The 18,369-nt window shown below is 38.8% G+C and overlaps 1 protein-coding gene across 4 annotated transcripts in view; it reads left to right on the top strand.

The window, feature by feature from the left end:
• Nucleotides 1-18,369, top strand: part of asic1b (acid-sensing (proton-gated) ion channel 1b) — a 306,597-nt gene that overhangs the window by 197,782 nt on the left and 90,446 nt on the right. Inside the window, exon 1 of one of the 4 annotated variants that reach the window (XM_079807342.1) lies at nucleotides 16,408-17,280. The exons of 2 other annotated variants lie outside the window; for them this stretch is intronic. In XM_079807342.1, the coding sequence (XP_079663468.1) occupies nucleotides 16,618-17,280 (663 nt within the window). In that variant the 5' untranslated portion in view covers nucleotides 16,408-16,617. Of the gene's footprint in view, nucleotides 1-16,407; nucleotides 17,281-18,369 lie in introns of those variants that run through there. One more of the 4 variants, XM_079807344.1, reaches the window with a different exon arrangement.

Below are 18,369 nucleotides of genomic sequence, written 5' to 3'. Positions count from 1 at the left end.
ACACGAAGAATGGGACCTTTAACAAGAGCAAGATATTTCATCACCGCTCAAAAAAAGAAAGAAAAGCACGTAAACATTTGAAATGTGCCTTTATGACGGCAGCAATTATATGTTAAAATAACTGCAGCATTATGATTACCTCATAAGCGAATAAGAGGCTGTATTCACTTATTTCCGCTCATTTCCATGTGGAATAAAATTACATCCTTTATTTTGAGATAAAATACAAGACAGAAAAACATTTTAACTATAATGTGGGTCTAATTTTAAACAGATTTAAAGAATTAAATAATAATTTGGATATTATTTTCCTATTATTAAATTAAATATGCATTTATTCTTATTAAGACATTTGGAAAAACTTTTATTACATTGAAGTGGAAAATAAAACGGGTGTTGTGGAAATAGATGGGGAGAAATATGGCCACAAAAATCACAGGAAAAAACACCACAAACCTTAAGAGACATCTCAATGTTTTTATTTATTTTATTTAAATGTATGTGTGTGTACTTCGTTTAGTTGGTAAAATAAATATGTTGTAACTTCAAATCATAGCGTCTTCCGTGTCTGGAATGGATGTATTCTTGAGTCTATAAGGTAACAATAATATAATAAGATAACATTGTTTGAAATGGGTTTGGCTAAAAGAAGATTTTGGTTTTGTCTATAATATGTACTTATACTATATTGACTGGGTTAAATAGAATTGCATTACTAAAAAGAGACTAAAATACAATTTGCATTGACTAAAATGTCATCAGTTATCGTCGACTAAAACTAGACGAAAATAGTCATAGATAATTCTGACTAAAATAAGACTAAAATGCTCAGACTTTTAGTCGACTAAAACTTGACTAGACTAAAAAGAGTATGACTATGACTAAAACTAATAAAAACTAAAATGAAAGCTTGACACAAAGACTAGACTAAAACTAAAATTAAAACAGGCCGCCAAAAACAACACTAGTCACACACAGCCTCAATCAGAAGCTCTGGAGGCTCATAGTTAATGTACAGTAAGGTCTGAAGAGACTGAAATCATACAGGAGAGAAACCAGTCAGTTGAGATTGTGGCAAAAACTTTTCCAGCGCTTTTATATTGTTGTCTTTCAATTCTTTTGATAATTCATACTCAGAAAGTAGAACTGGAATGACAGTCATAAAGATGATTAGTTAAAACATTTCAAAATGCAGCTGCAGACTATTTTTCCAGTCATGAATTTTGCCATTGAGGATTTCTTAAGAATACTGTGCAAAAATATTGTCTCGTTCTCATGAACCCAATCTCGTGTCTTGTCTTGTGTTGTGAGCTAAGTGTCTCGTCACACCCCTACTGACTAAGCGTTCATGCACGACCTCATAGAATTTACAGAACTTGTAAACTTTGGAATTTCTGAGAGCTCCACGTTCCAACTTATACCATGTGACAGCTGTACCACCTGACCGCTACAGATTATTTTGACATTGATCGTGTTACCATAGAAACACAATTCATAATTCAAAGCTTGGAGTAGAATGGCATGTGTTGTCATCTCTTAATTACGAAGAGACAGCTAGTTACTTTACGCATTGTTGTTTGATATACAATTTTATTGCGAAAGATTTCAACATGTAAATACAACATGACAACTCATAGTGCATCACAGTTAATGTCAGAACTAAAAGTACATTTGCATATGACCCACCCAAAAATTCTCAGATGACAGCTATTTAGTGGGGGTATTTCATATGCAAAGTAAGTAATTTGCATGCTTAAAGGTTTTTTAAGATGTTCCATCAGGATGTCACATTTTTGTAATCAAAATGACTGATTTTTGTGAATGTAATATCCAGAAATGTGCTGAAAATTTGCAATGTTTTTAATAATTAGGATACCACATTTACCATATTATGTACTATAGATGTACCGTAGTAAAAGGCCAATGTAAAGCCAAATTTTGTGGTTAAACAGCAAATTATTCACGATTACAAAAATTGTTGTTGAGTTCTGCAGAATCTTGGAAAAATTGGAGGAACAGTTTCAGGTTGAACACTGTCATTTAAAATTGAATTATGACTGTTTTGGTGCTCGAAATGTTTTATGGACTTCAAGGGAAAAAATAATGTGCTATGAAAGTATAGAATGTGTCCCCCTCAGCACGGACTTTAAGAAGTTGATTGGATTGAGGTCATTCAGCTGATAAGAGTAAAACGAGGATAAATGCAAGAGCAGGACATTCAGGTGCAGCTTGGTTATCGTCCCTATAGCGCGCAAGATAACAGCCTTTTGAAGTGTCTAGACTTCAGAATAATAACCATTGCCATCATTCTGCCGTGTTAAATAGGCTTCATCCTCATCCACACAGCCGAAGGCCGGCAGAAAGAAAGTTTAAGCTGTGCTTTAGCGAGGCTAATCGAACTAGCTCCTCTACAGCCCCGGCTGCCCTTCCTAGAGCACTTTATGTCTAGTCTTTGTTTTTTTGTTTTTTTTCCCTCTCATTTCGCTCCGTGTGAACTTGCCCTTTTCTGATGCCCTATTGGAAATCATTGAGCATTATTTTAAGTTCACAACCTACTGTTTGTGTGGATTTGTGTACGTGTGTGTATGAGACAGTCTATAGCCTAGAGCTACTTGACGTCTGCACTAGCATGAAGCCTTTGTGAGCATGTTCTCTCGCTATTAGCGACAGCGTACGCCACACAAAAGAGCAGAACCCACTTGAAAACCAAGGTTGTGATTCAAAAACACTTGGCTCTCAAACACTAAGCATGTTGCCACTACATGTGAAATGCTAGTTAGCTGTTTGCCTAAAGCTAATTCGTTTGAAAGGCTAATGTTGTCTTGTTTGCCAAGATCGATGTTTGCACGCCCTTGGGAAAACTCAGATTCCCATATCCGGTCACTCTTGTTCCTGCTTTCACGTGTCTTCTCTTATGTTATTTCCAATAGCATAATGCTGACTCGAGTCAGATTAGCTGTGAGGTATTTGAATTAGCTAGTATTTAGCCTAGTAAAACTTAAGTGGCACATTAATATAAAAATACTAAAGGGGTGGTAAAACACATTCTTTCAAAGGCTTGATTGTGTTTGTGGGGTGCACTGTAACGTGTTCATGCTTCGTTTTAAAAAAAAAAGGCATTATTTTTCATATATTTGACCTTTATTCTACACTGCTCTGTCCCTCCTTGTAAAACGGTCTGATGGTTTCCGGGTTGTATGAAGCCAGTCCCTTAAAAATACGCAATGGGCTCAGATTGGTTGGCTGGCCCAGTGTGTTGTGATTCGCTAACCGCAGTGCACGTTTGTCGGAAACGCCACGCCCCTTACCTTTACCGGAGGCTGTGCTTTGGTCAGTATTAGAAACAATGGCGTCAATAAAACCATACCAATTTGAGCCCGAATCGGACCCCGACAATTTTAGTGAAGATGATCGAGCAGAACCTGTTCAGTCCTCAAGAGTAAAGACTGCGGATCTACAGTGATCGCTACTGAATGGCACTGTTACTTTTGTATTTTTAGAACGATTATAGCCAAATATCTGTCGCAAGAACTATTAACCCAAAACGAACACTAAACACTGGCTTTACTAGTAAGTTAGCCAAATCACACACAGAACCATGTTTAGCAAGCCTGTAGATAAACAATACATAAAAGCTCTAATCAAAGAATAATTTACGCTAATGCCAAGTTCGCTGTTGAGATTTTTGTAACGTTGAGGTGATTGTAACGTTAGTTGTTCGTCGGATAACGTTAAGTATGAATGAGCATTTAACAGACTGGTTTGCAGAACAGTGTTGTCATCTGTGTACTTCCTTGCTACAACCTATTACAGGAAAACACATCGATGAAAAATAAATCAGACTTAAAGGTTGTGGCCCGTAAACAGCTTCTGTTTGTAAATCCATCTTTCAGGACAAGCCGTTGTGCGAATCCTGCATTGAACTCGCGAAGATTGTGGAAGTTTTCCTCCGTGAGATGTGCAGCGGGAGCCCGTCGTGCATGATTCACACTGGCAGTGTTTGTCTCGCGCAGCTGAACTGCGGCTCATGAATTGCAAATACAGACAAATATTGTCCATTATGTCACATTTTCCAGTCTTCTCCTCCGACCCCTGTCTGTCTCGTGATTTATGATGGGCAGCATATATCTGCGACCTGTTCCCCTCTGTCTCAAACACACGTGCTCAAACACACGCTCTGCAACGCACCCCCGTCCCTAGGAAGGCTGAACAAAGCAAGTACCCCAGACCTGTAATCCGGATGAAAATAACAGCGTTTCGTCGGCATTGCAGCAACAACACTCCAGCCTAACTATACCACAACAACGTAGCGATACAAAATGGCCTCGCCCCCCCTTATTTAATATTCTCGGAGGAGGGATTTATAGAAATATTGAGGCTGCTGATGTCAGAGACCCTGGAGGAATGTCTGTAGTCGCCTACCGGCCGTTTGCTGTAGTCCTTAGAAATTGATTTCTTTAAAAGCAAATATCTCCCTTTGCTTTAAAATTTGAACGTTGTAACTTTGCAGATGTTGTTTATGCTAAAGCAGCAACATTACACGCTAGCTAAAGTTAGAATAGTGAAATCGTGGTTTACCACCCCTTTAATATAAAACAGTGTGAGTTTATCAGCCATTTCACGTCTTAAAACATGATTCATCCAATCACGATCAATGGAGTCAAGTGAGAGTTCAAGAAGAACATTTTCAGAATGCTCATCATTTAGATTTTAGCATTAAGCAAAAAACTTTGGCAAACTAAATTTCCATCCATCATGTGACTCAACTCGAGCTAAAATCTGGACGTCAAAACATGTACATTATCATGGAAGACTTTAATGAAAACCTCATTTACTTTCAATCAGACAAAACCTCCGCCGAGCAGGACGCCACCCCATCATTAGCTCCATTACCTCCTGCACAACAGCATCCCTGCTCACAACATCAGCATTAGCTCTCCTGATAAGAAAGAGTCTTAATGGGGCTCCTCACATCAGGCTATTTATCTTGTCGCCGAGTCTGTCATTAGACTTAAGAAGGAATTGTACGTTCTCCATATTAGACTGGTGGAAAGCTTTTAACGTATCCATTTTGTGCGGATCTCTAATTGCTAACATGCTGATCAGAAAATGTCATTATATACTAAATAACTAAATACGAAAAGGTTTGAGATCATGAAATGGTACAATATGGGTCTCATATCAACATGACTAAAATTATTGATGCTTGCCAAGTCCGATTTACACTACATGGAGGTTAAAATAGGTGGGAAAATATCATATACTTCCACTAAAAGAGAGACCTCATCCAGAGAGTATTTTCACGCAAGACAGAAATAAACCACCTAGAACACCATGGTAACTACTTAGAACAACTTAATAACCACATATAAAATTTCTGCAAACCACCTAGATAACCTACATAGCAACCCCCTAGCAACGACCCAGAAAATCATAAAAACTACCAAGTAACATGAAAACAAACACCCAAGCAACTTAGCAACTGCATAGCAAATACTTGACAACACTCAAAACACCATATCAACAATCTAGCAACCTTCCAGAACACATAGCAACACGAACCAACCAACCATAGCAATGCACTAACTACCTCTCTAAGCACTTCAGCAATTGCATAACAACGCCTTGTTAACCATAGCAACCACTTAGAACCATACAGCAAACCACTCAGGTCACCTTGGCAACTGCATAGCAATGCCCTGGCAACCACACAGAACAACTTAACTACCACATACCAATTTCCTGCAAACCACCTAGAACACATTTGCGACTGCATAGCAATCTCCAGCAACTACCCAATACATCATAGCACCTGCCAAGCAACACACAAATAACCACCCAAGCAACTTAGCAACTGCATAGCAAAGCCTTGGCAACACCATAGCAACACTAACCTACCAGAAAACCTTGGAAACTGTATAGCAGTGCCCTGGAAACCACACCGCAACATGCTAACAACCTCTCTAAACAATTCAGCAATTGCATAGCAACACCCTGGTAACCACTCAGAACACCATAGCATCCACTTAGAAACATGCAGCAAACCACTCAGAACACTGTGGCAACTGTATAGCAAGGCCCTGGCAACAAAATAGCAACACACTAAAAACCACTCAAAACACTTCAGCAATCGCATAGTAACACCCTGGTAACCACCAGACACCATGGCATCCACTTAGAAACATGCAGCAAACCACTCAGAACACACTGACTACTGCATAGCAACTGAAAATGACTAAGAACACTGGCAACGACCCAGTACATCATAGCATCTGCCAAGCAACACACTAACAACCACCCAAGCAACTTAGCAACTGCATACCAGAAAACTAGTGCTGTCAGTTAAACGCGTTATTAACGCCGTTAACGCAAACCTATTTTAACGGCGTTAATTTTTTTATCGCGAGATTAACGTTCTTTTTGGTCTAACAAACTTTGTAGTTTTTTCACATGCTGTTGCAACAACTAGTAACGTTAGAAAAACTACAACACCACTCCGGGTGTAGCTAGACCGGAAACAAAACATCAGGCACGCTGCGGCTGCCCGCACTTGTTTCGGCCATTAAAAGAGTAGACGTGGATGGCAAGCGTGAGATGCCGAAATGAGAAACGTATTAAGCCATGGTTTAACTCAGCGGTCTTCAACTAAAAGTGCTTGTCTTGAGCGCTGCTTTCTGCTCTGATGGTGCGTAGCCTACACACCGGACGCGAATGAAGCGTTTTGCGCGAGTGATTTAAGTCAATGCAAAGACGCAAATAGACATTCTGCGGCGCGAATTAAGCGGCGTGCATGTCGCGTCATTCGCGTCCGGTGTGAGCGCACCATCAGTCTCTTCTTCACTGCATGCTTGACCGCGCGTCTGGGTCTGAACGTAGTAACAGTGAGCATTGCAACGTTAACTGTTTCATTACGTCAAAAGGCTTCGCGGTCCGGATGGACGCATCTCGCGGTCCGGAGTTCACTAGTTGGCGACCCCTGGTTTAACTGCACTATAGGCGGAGTCCTAGTTTACCTTGCATGTGCACTTTGTAATTTTATTTTGTATCACCCTGTTTTGATCCCTTAGAAAGGGCTGTTGAAGGGGCTGTTTGTGCAACAAAGTATTTTTTTCACCCTTTTATTGATGGACAGTGCTACATTGTGTGAGCGATTATTTGCTCCAAGTGTGAATGACTGCTTCAAGTGAGAATGTTGGTGTGAAATCGAACACTACAGTATGCCAATGTTGTTTTCAATAAAACAAACATTTGAACAAAGCAAGCCGATCCACTTTTCTATGTTGATAAGAGCATTAAAATAAGAAAAAATAATGGGACAAAAAGAAATGGGGCATTTAGAATAAATAAAAATGTGCGATTAATTGTGAGTTAACTATGGCATTAATGCGATTAATCGCGATTAAATATTTTAATCGTTTGACAGCACTACAGAAAACATTGGAAACTGTATAGCAATGTCCTGGAAACCACACAGCAACATGCTAACAATTTCTCTAAATAATTCAGCAATTGCATAGCAACACCCTGGTAACCACTCAGAACACCATAGCATCCACTTAGAAACATGCAGCAAACCACTCAGAACACACTGACTACTGCATAGCAACTGAAAATGACTAAGAACATTGGCAACGACCCAGTACATCATAGCACCTGCCAAGCAACACACAAACAACCACCCACGCAACTTAGCAACTGCATAGCAAAGCCTTGGCAACACTCAAATCACCATAGCAACACTAACCTACCAGAAAACATTGGAAACTGTATAGCAATGTCCTGGAAACCACACAGCAACATGCTAACAACCTCTCTAAACAATTCAGCAATTGCATAGTAACACCCTGGTAACCACTCAGAACACCATATCAACACACTAAAAACCACTCAAAACACTTCAGCAATCGCATAGTAACACCCTGATAACCACCAGACACCATGGCATCCACTTAGAAACATGCAGCAAACCACTCAGAACACACTGACTACTGCATAGCAAATGAAAATGACTAAGAACACTGGCAACGACCCAGTACATCATAGCACCTGCCAAGCAACACACTAACAACCACCCAAGCAACTTAGCAACTGCATACCAGAAAACCCTGGAAACTGTATAGCAATGCCCTGGAAACCACACAGCAACATGCTAACAACCTCTCTAAACAATTCAGCAATTGCATAGTAACACCCTGGTAACCACTCAGAACACCATATCAACACACTAAAAAACACTCAAAACACTTCAGCAATCGCATAGTAACACCCTGGTAACCACTCAGAACACCATATCAACACACTAAAAAACACTCAAAACACTTCAGCAATCGCATAGTAACACCCTGGTAACCACTCAGAACACCATAGCATCCACTTAGAAACATGCAGAAAACCACTCAGAACACACTGACTACTGCATAGCAACTGAAAATGACTAAGAACACTGGCAACGACCCAGTACATCATAGCATCTGCCAAGCAACACACAAACAACCACCCAAGCAACTTAGCAACTGCACAGCAAAGCCTTGGCAACACTCAAATTACCATAGCAACACTAACCTACCAGAAAACCTTGGAAACTTTATAGCAATGCCCTGGAAACCACACCGCAACATGCTAACAACCTCTCTAAACAATACAATAATTGCATAGCAACACCCTGGTAACCACTCAGAACACCATAGCAACCACTTAGAAACATACAGCAAACCACTCAGAACACTGTGACAACTGTATAGCAATGCCCTGGCAACAACATGGCAACACACTAAAAACCACTCAAAACACTTCAGCAATCGCATAGTAACACCCTGGTAACCACCAGACACCATGGCATCCACTTAGAAACATGCAGCAAACCACTGACTACTGCATAGCAACTGAAAATGACTAAGAACACTTAGTCAGCCTGGCAACGACCCAGACACCCTAGCAACTGCCTAGCAACAGAATACCATAGCAACTGCCTAGCAGCACACTAACAACCACTCAGAACAAACTTTAAAACTGCATAGCAACACCCTGGCAACCACTGTGGCATCATGGCAGTGAAACTCATATAAGCTTCAGATTCTTCTGATCCACTTGTATCTTCAAATCCAAAGCGGTCGATCCTGCAGCTTAAGGGAAGATTCACCTACAGCGGGATTCTGGGTAGTGGAATGGTATTTGTGTTAATCCATCGTGATTCTGTGGTATTTGTCAGATGAAATGTCTCCATGTGCTCTTAAAGACAGCACACACAAACGCTAGAGTTATTGATCTAGACGAGCGCGCTGTTTATTGTAAATGTTTGTGAGCGCTTCAACAGCCGCTTGAGTTTGATAAATAGATCTGTAAACGCAGGCTATAATTTAACTGTTGAAAATGCCGTCAGCGCTGCGGATCCTCCGGATCTCTGCCTTAAGGAAGACGAGGAGGAAGACTCAAATTAATTTTTAAATATCTAATTTGAATTTTAGCATTTGCAGACAAACAACAAATGAATTATACATGTTGGCAATATACTGCGGCGAGTGTATAGAGCGGGCACAAAAATATATCTAATTAATGCTATGATTCCAATAATCGCACGTTTGTAATAACAAAAGCAGCATAATGTTTTCATGAATATTATGAAGGTGCTTGTGTGTGTGCAGTCATGCTGTTTCTCATTTCAGTTTCAGTGTTTTCCAGCACAGTAGAGACGCTCGAGGAAGGTGAGGTCCTGTGCGTCTAACCTCAGTACACGAGAACGTGCTGCGCCACCGAAACAACTTATTTAAAGCGGCGCGGGACCCTCGCGGCCCCAAACCAGCTGCGTTAGTAATCATATCGTTCCCCTCGTCCCTGGTCCCCGCTTGTTTGTGTTGCCATTGTTTTTGCGGTGTGCGATAATGCCTCTTATGTCCTGTGTTGTTTCTGCAAACGGACTGAGATCATATTTATTTATGAAGCATGTTTTTTAAACCGTGATCATTCAAAGTGCTTCAGAGGAGCAGTATGAAGAAAGTCATCAGGCAATAATTAAATAAAAGTTTAATGTGTGAATGTGTGTTTTATGTGTGTGTATGTGTGCGTGTGTGTGTTTTTGTGATTTATGAGGACACAAATTTGAATAATGACACGGGTATTACGACGGAAACATGAAATATGAGGGCATTTCATATGTCCTCATATTTAAAATAACTTTAAAAACATACTAAACAATGTTTTATTAAAAATGTAAAAATGCAGAATGTTTCCTGTGATGGGGTTGTGTGTGTGTGTGATGGGTAGGGGTAGTGTAGGGGGATAAAATGTATAGTTTGTACAGTATAAAAACCATTACGCCTATGGAATGTCCTCACATCGATAGCAAAACAAACCTGTGTGTCTGTGTAATCCATCTGTATATTGAATTAATTTATTCATTGTTCTTTCATTCACAATTTTCAGACTTGACATTTGTCCTTGATATATGTATTTTTAATTTCACATTTCCATTTTAATATTTAAATTTTTCTTTACCTACATGAAAATGTGAATTAAATGTTTTTTATTGAAAGGATTTAATTATTTGGAAAATATTTATTTAATTTTACGTAAACCATTTTAATATTCTTATTCATCTTTACTTACATGAAAATGTAAATTAAATTTTTTATTTAAATTATTAAATGTTTAAATTATTCATTTAATTATACATTTTAATATTTTAACCCATCTTTACATTTATTTTTGATTTATAAAATGTTACATTTTTAGTTTAATATTTGAATCCAATTTTATTTAATTTTACATTTTAATTTTAATATTTTAAACAATCTTTGCTTATATGAAAATGCTAAATATTTATGTTTTTTAAAAAAATATATAAATTTACATTTTAATATTTAAATCCATCTTTACACTACTTTTATTAATTGTTCTTTCACAATGATTTAAGACCTTTGTCTTTATTATAACTGACAGTGCTTGCAATTATCATAGCTTTTATCAATATCTTACAGTATTTCAAGTATCAGACTGCCACGACCAACAGGTTCATCTTTCTATTTGCGGTTCTCGTAGTTTAGTGCTCGTTAATTCCAGCACTTGTGGTTGTGCCAGCTGGTTTCATGTTTTATTCTGGATTCGTGCCACTCGAGACCAGCCGGTCTCATTAATTCAGTTTCCGTAAACATTTGCAGGTTTCCTGGTGTTAAATAATGCGATTAGTGCCCAGTAGGCCAATTCAAATGTTAGCCACAGAGTGGACGTCATTTTCTCACAGCAGTCGATGAATCAAATTACATACGTGTGAATGTGTGTGTGCGTCCACACGTCCATGGTAATGGGTCTTCATGCGTTTTCCCTCGCTGCCAGTATCCATGGTAACGACAGGTCTATCATCGCTGACGGTTGAGAGGGTCTTGAGTGGAAATGATGGACCATCTCCATGCGCTTCAAATGACATGCCCGCCCTCAAGGCACAGAGTCGCAGTACGGCAACATATCTACTGCCCCCTAGTGTCTGAACAAGATAGTACTTGCATTTGCTATAGGCCGGACCTGAGGATGACCATGAGTATGAGAAATAACAATAGTGTTGCTTGACTCGGCAGATAAAACTTGGTAAATAGCAAGAAATTACATGAAGAAAAATCACGTTTTTGTTTTCAGTGTGCTGTTCCTTTAAATCCCTCTTTTTCATTCCATACTTTTCCTCAAGAGTAAGGGCAGATTGAATGGAGCGTGGAGAAACCTGTTGAGGAGTAGACTTGGGAAATATATACGAGCATGTTGAGAATTCATTTTCAGAGGCAGCTTCAGGCAATCAGACTGATTGCATTTTCAAGTGTTGTGGGTCGACACGGGGGAATGTGTTTGGCAGGGGGTCTGGATGCTTCACACGCTGAGCTCTGCTGCCATCTGTTGGATGCTGCTTGCAGTGGGCAGCTTTTGGAAGGTGATTGCGTGGCCTCTGTTTTTATTGGACATGGGTCTAAAACAATGGCCAATTTTGAAATGGTCTTTTAAATGACCTCCGACTATCCATTGTTGAAGCTACTTTGAGTCTCTACTTTCTCATGCTGTTCATATTTTAAAAGGTTTTACCTTATTTTGATGGTCTCTTTAATACATTCTTTTGACTATAAGCAGTGGTTAAAGTGGGATTTGGCAGGTGGGGGAACCCTCAATTTTGTGTAGGTCCAACAGGGAAAAATGACTCAACATATTGAGCATCGTGGTATAGCAATACTTTTTGGGACAAGAGTGTCACTGGCGCCAAGTATCACAATACTTATTTATTTTACATTTTAATTGTTTTATTTTGGTCCATCTACACTGACATGATGATACTATGTTAAAATAATATGGAACACAACCTTGTTTTTCACATTGTAAAATCAAACATAAAAAAGGGGAAGTATAAAAATTCTTAACATTTAACACACCAAAATGGCTGAAGACGCAACTACAATAGAAATAAATCACAGCCTAAATAGACCTGCAGTCTCAATGTTAAAATGCAGAATCAAAAGTTTTGCTGTATCATAAAACATAAGAAACAACAACAAAAAAACAATGTATGATGGTCCAAATATTGTCTCACATCCAATAAAAATAGCTCCCATATTGACTGGAACTGAGGCAATGAACCCAAGGGCCCTCATATTAGCTGATCTTGGTGCCACAACGTTTTCTACCACAATTTTTTTTTTTACTAAATCGTCAAAGCACAGAGATACAATGAGTATATAATGTCTGAATATTCAATTTTAATATTAAGTAGGCCTATAAATATTCCAAGCTGCAACCGATTAACATCATAAATGCATTAACTCATAGGTCAAAGCAAACATGTTTCCAGAAACAGCAACAACTTTTGAGTATAAAACTGACTTAAGGAATTTTAAAACCGGTGAGGTCCCAAATTCGAGCTATTTAGGGGGGTTTGGGCGGCATGGTCCCCCAAAGAAACTTTTTATTTCTCTGATTTACATATGTGCATTTTAAGGTATTTGAATGCTAACACAAATAAATAATAATAAATAGCTTTTATCTTGTCACACCTGTTCGCTCCTCATTTCATCACTCTCTCATTTCCATCACTCTTTCTTTTTCTCTCAGTCTCCTTCTCTTGTCCTGTCTCTTCCCATCCTAAAGCTGAGCTCTAACTAGTCTCTTCATTTTCACCTCAGTGAAGAAAGTAAACATAGGGTCAACTGATATTTATAGCCTTTTATTTTTATTAATTCACTGAAGGCTACGAACGCTAGGTAAATACGTTTAATAAATTAATTCACAAAATGTACACACACATTCATTATTCTATGCCTAATCTGGTTTAAATTATTTTACAACATTTATTATACAGCTACACCTCTGAAAAATACCGGTGAGCTGACTCCGGCCATGATTGCAGTCGTGTAGGCAGCCTATAATTTACCTCAACACTGTACACATGATGTTGCACTTGTATTCAAACGGATAAAGCGACTGCCTGGCGCTCGTTATCAGTTCAATAGAGTGGCGAAAGCGCCAAACGAGTTTGTCAGCGTTGTGCGTGAGATGATCCAGCTGGATCTATTTAGTTATTAATTTATCTGACGCAGTTCCGGACCGTTCCGGCCCACTTTAACCCCTGGCTATAAGTAACGTTGCAACTACATGTCTACTAACTATCAGTAGAAAGTTGACATGTACTCGCAAAGTTACTTAGTAGGATGTCTGCTGGGAGCATCAAAATAAAGAGTTAGCAGCAGTTAGCTCTCTAATGAGAGTTAGTTGACATGTAATTGCACATTTACTTATAGTCAAATGAATGTTCAAAAGGAACCATCAAAATAAATTGTTTATTTTTTCTTTTAAATTAGCTACAGTAAAGTTACTTTTTGGTAATGCAGGCTACTCAAAAGTGTAAGTTTGCTGTAGTTTAACTACTGTAAATGATGAGTAGGCAGAATTGTTTTCATTCATTTTTTTTTATTCAAATCAGTTGATCTGGATCTCAATTAGATATATGGCAGCATTCAGAATATCTGCCGATAACCGATTATTCAGAACGATTATTCAGAACGATTATTCAGAATTTATTATCAAATAATAGCCAATTATTCAGAATGGTATCTGCCGATACCGATAGCTGATTATTCTGAACAATATCTGCCGATACTGATAGCCGATTATTCAGAATGATATCTGCAGATAGCTGATTTTTCTGAATGATATCTGCCGATGGCCGGTTATTCAGAATATCTACCGATAGCTGATTTTTCAGAATGATATCTGCCGATACCATAGCTGATTATTCATAATGATGTATACCGATAGCCGATTTTTCAGAATGATATCTGCCGATACCGATAGCCGATTATTCAGAATGATATCTGCCAATACCGATAGCTGATTATTCTGAACAATATCTGCCGATACCGATAGCCGATTATTCAGAATGATATCTGCAGATAGCTGATTTTTCTGAATGATATCTGCCGATGGCCGGTTATTCAGAATATCTACCGATAGCTGATTTTTCAGAATGATATCTGCCGATACCATAGCTGATTATTCATAATGATGTATACCGACAGCCGATTTTTCAGAATGATATCTGCCGATACCGATAGCCGATTATTCAGAATGATATCTGCAGATACCGATAGCCTATTATTCGTAATGATCTCTGCCAATATCGATACAGATAGCTGATTATTTAGAATGACATCTGCCGATACCAATAGCTGATATTCAATAACGATAGATTGATTTTTCTTAAGAAAAAAATCTCTCCCTAATAATACTGCAAACTAAACAGGGAACCCTCTTATTTGGTCCATTACTATAATATTAGAGGTTACAATTAACAACAAGTATTATATTCAGCTGCTATTTGTTTTTAGATAAAATAATTACACTCAAACATGACATGACATTCACAGGCTGTTTTTTGTTTTTTTACATCTTTGAGATTGAGTGATTATACTAATTTTTCAAGTCTTTCAACCTTCTGATGTTCATGCATGTTTTTTGAGATATAACTTGTATTAAAGGGGAAGAGAAGACTCATGCTCTGAGGCACTACAGTGATCTGTCACATCATTTAAGAGCGTCAAAATGGCATTTATTGTTTGAATTCTGTGATAAAATTGACAGAATTTGAAAGCTGAGAGATTTTCTTAACAGTGTGAGCTGCTGTCTGACACATTTTTCTGCACTCTTTTGATTGACAGGATATAATCAGCCCTGACAATCGGCCAATGGCTAATAGTGAAAATAATAGCTTTTATTGGCGGATACATTAGTGCATCTCTTATAATTGCCTCAAAAATCCCCCCCTAAAAATTTGCAAAGTCACGCTAAAATACTGCTTGTTGGAAAACAAAACACTATATAAATATATCACAACACTATTTGGAAAATAGACTTTCATGCTACAATAAAAATGTATTCAAGTTTGATTTTATAACTATTCCCGACTAGAGTGGTTCTTGCTCCATTGCATCCAAACCTCAAATAATTTGAAGTTTAATTTCACCCCTATAGAGTTCAGTTAAAGTCTGTTGAATTCTGTCATTTCCTAGTCATAGAAAAGAAAGAGAAACTCAGATTGTCATCGAGTCGTCAATAGAGATCAATCAATAGAGCAGCTGTGCAACGAGACACTGTATATTTTAAAGACAGACAGTGCTTAAAAACGCCTCCATTTTGCTTCCAAATGAAAATAAATCGAAAATGCTTGACTCTTTGATTCTGCCAGAATCATTCTTGCACAATCTAGAATAGAAAACATGCAGCTAATCATGAGGGGTCTTATTTATGGAATTTCTATGTACATTTCTTAATTTGAATTACTAAATTCATTCTTATGCAAATTGTCCCATTGACATGAACACAGAAATGTATGTGCAAAAGTTCTATGTATTTGAAATAACACCAGAATTGATTCTGCTCAATGATAAAATTGATTAGTAAGTGCTCATTTCCTTTCAGTGCATGAGCTTTTTTCAAGTTTAGTAAAAATAAATAAGAACAATCATGAGACTTAGGTTTGCGTCCGTGTGCTTTCAGCATGGCGTCGTGCGGTATTTGTTCAACTCTGAGCCACCGCCACACACATGCACTCATGTTGATCTTGGCTTTCCTCGAAACTAGAGTGTTTATTCATGAGCTGATAAAGCAGGGGTGTTGACGCATTCAGTACTGTTTATCAAAGCATGACGGCCGCTGTACTTTTTATCACCTAGGACAAAATCCCATGACTCTTTGCATCTGGATTCATGAAGCAGATATTATGTGATATAAACGACCCCGTATTATTTACGTAACAGCATAAATGCGCAATGAAATGTGATCTGGTGCTGACATCAGATGCTGGTTGCACTGGGAGTATTCCCTGTCCGAGGGAGGGAGTTTGGGGCCAGGGAGTGCATAACATCCCAACAGCGCCCATTCCTCTTCAGATGTCCCGGTGTGGATGGAGAGACAGATTGCAGGGGATGTCAGAGCGCTCAACACCATTTCTGAAGAGATCAGTGATCAAGTCTGGATTGGCTTTTCTAGAGTTCAAAAATCATCTAAAATGTACTCCAAAATGACCTTTTAAGTGTACCCAAACCAGTTTTTTTTGAGTTCTTCGTTTCACTATTGACTGGTTTTGAGTTTAACACCATGGTACGAATCACATGCACCATCTCCTTCAGCACAGACAACGAGCCGGACGGCCGCTCACACCAAGACAGCTTCGACGACCACTACAAGCGAGTGGGGTGGTCAAGAGATGGCGAGAATGGCAAGTACCAGGAGGAAGACGACGATTTGGATGCGTACGATGGGCCAGAAGACGAAGAAGCCCCCGACATCAGCCTCCCCACGTTTTTTGGCGGCTGCTCCCTCCACGGCGGCAACCACGTCTTTGTGGAGGGCAATAAGTTAAGCGTCCGCCGGGTCTTGTGGACGGTGGTCTTCCTGATGGCGATCTCCATGTTCCTCGTGCAGGTGGTAGACCGCATCATCTACTACTACCAGTACGACTATATCACCATGCTGGACGAGCGCAACGCCAAGAACATGATATTCCCCGCCATCACGCTCTGCAACTTCAACACGTTCCGGCGCTCGCAGCTGAGCTACAGCGACCTGCTCTTCATGGGGCCGCTGCTGGGATACGAGGACAACATGGCGCCGGGAATCCCTCTGGCGCCGGAGCCCGACAGGCAAGGGTCTCGATTCAGCCTCCCCGAGTTCTTCAATCGCACCCGTCACCGTATGGAAGACATGCTGCTGGAGTGCAACTACGCCGGGAAGGACTGCGGTCCTGAACACTGGAGAGAGGTAGGACAGTCGTTCGGATAGACTCGTATTAAGTAGGAGTCTAGTTTTGGCCCCCCGGCGCTCAATCCATTCTTGGCGTGTTATTGTTAAGGGAGGCTGACTTTATTTGTGAGAAGATAAATGGACTCAGCGCACTTGAGGCGTCAGAGAAGATGAATAGGTGTTCTCACTGTATCTAACAGGAATCAGAAGCCATTTATTCTTTGTGTTCAGCGTTGCAAATGAAAACAGCATCTCAGACCCCCATTATTAGCCTTTGACTGCTCATGATTGATAATTATACGGTGTAGCTTGCTTTTGTATAATACATTGGTCTGTTTCAAGGCCACTCAAGGGTTTTTTTCTCTCTAGACTTGCTGTTGAAGTTTTGGAAATTGGTCTCTGGCAAGTGTTTGCATAGATTTGTCAGATATGATGACAAGGTTATTGTGGATTGTTCTTCGGGATAGGGTTTTCATTAGGACAAAATCTGGCTATTTGGAGTTAGTTTCTATGAATGAACTGTTTTAAGCTGGAAACTTTAATGAAATGTCAAAGTTTTTGAAAAATCAGCTGTTTTCTTGCAATATTGAATTTAAGTGTATGCCTACTGAAGTAGTGGTAGAATACAAAATAAATATTTTTGAGTACATATTTAAAATTAATTTGAATTTGGCTAATTATTCTATATTTTAATAATTAACGAAATACAATCCAAGTTAATTTGGGAAATAACTTTATAAGTCTTTATAATATCGTACTATCTTTATCATTATTTTATCATACATTTTTGTATTTTAATTAGTGCTGTCGAATCAATTAATCGTGATTAATCGCATCTAACATAAAAGTTTGTGTTTATATAATATATGCAGAGGCGGAGAGTAGTGAAGTATTTTTAAATTCTACTCTATTCTAACTAATATTTTAAAGTATATGTACTTTATCACAGTTTTTCTTTGGAAAACTTTTACTTCACTTCATTCCAAAGCATACTGTCGTACTTTTTACTGCACTACGTTTCATATAAGTTTTTTTTAAACTTTAATATTTAATTACATAAAAAATGTAGTACTTCCTTACTTTTACTCAAGTAAAACTTTGAATTAC

The sequence above is a fragment of the Gobio gobio genome (genome assembly GCF_949357685.1).
Source record: "Gobio gobio genome assembly, chromosome: 24".
Classification (NCBI taxonomy): Eukaryota; Metazoa; Chordata; class Actinopteri; order Cypriniformes; family Gobionidae; genus Gobio; species Gobio gobio.
This window is presented reverse-complemented; position numbering and strand designations above follow the sequence as displayed.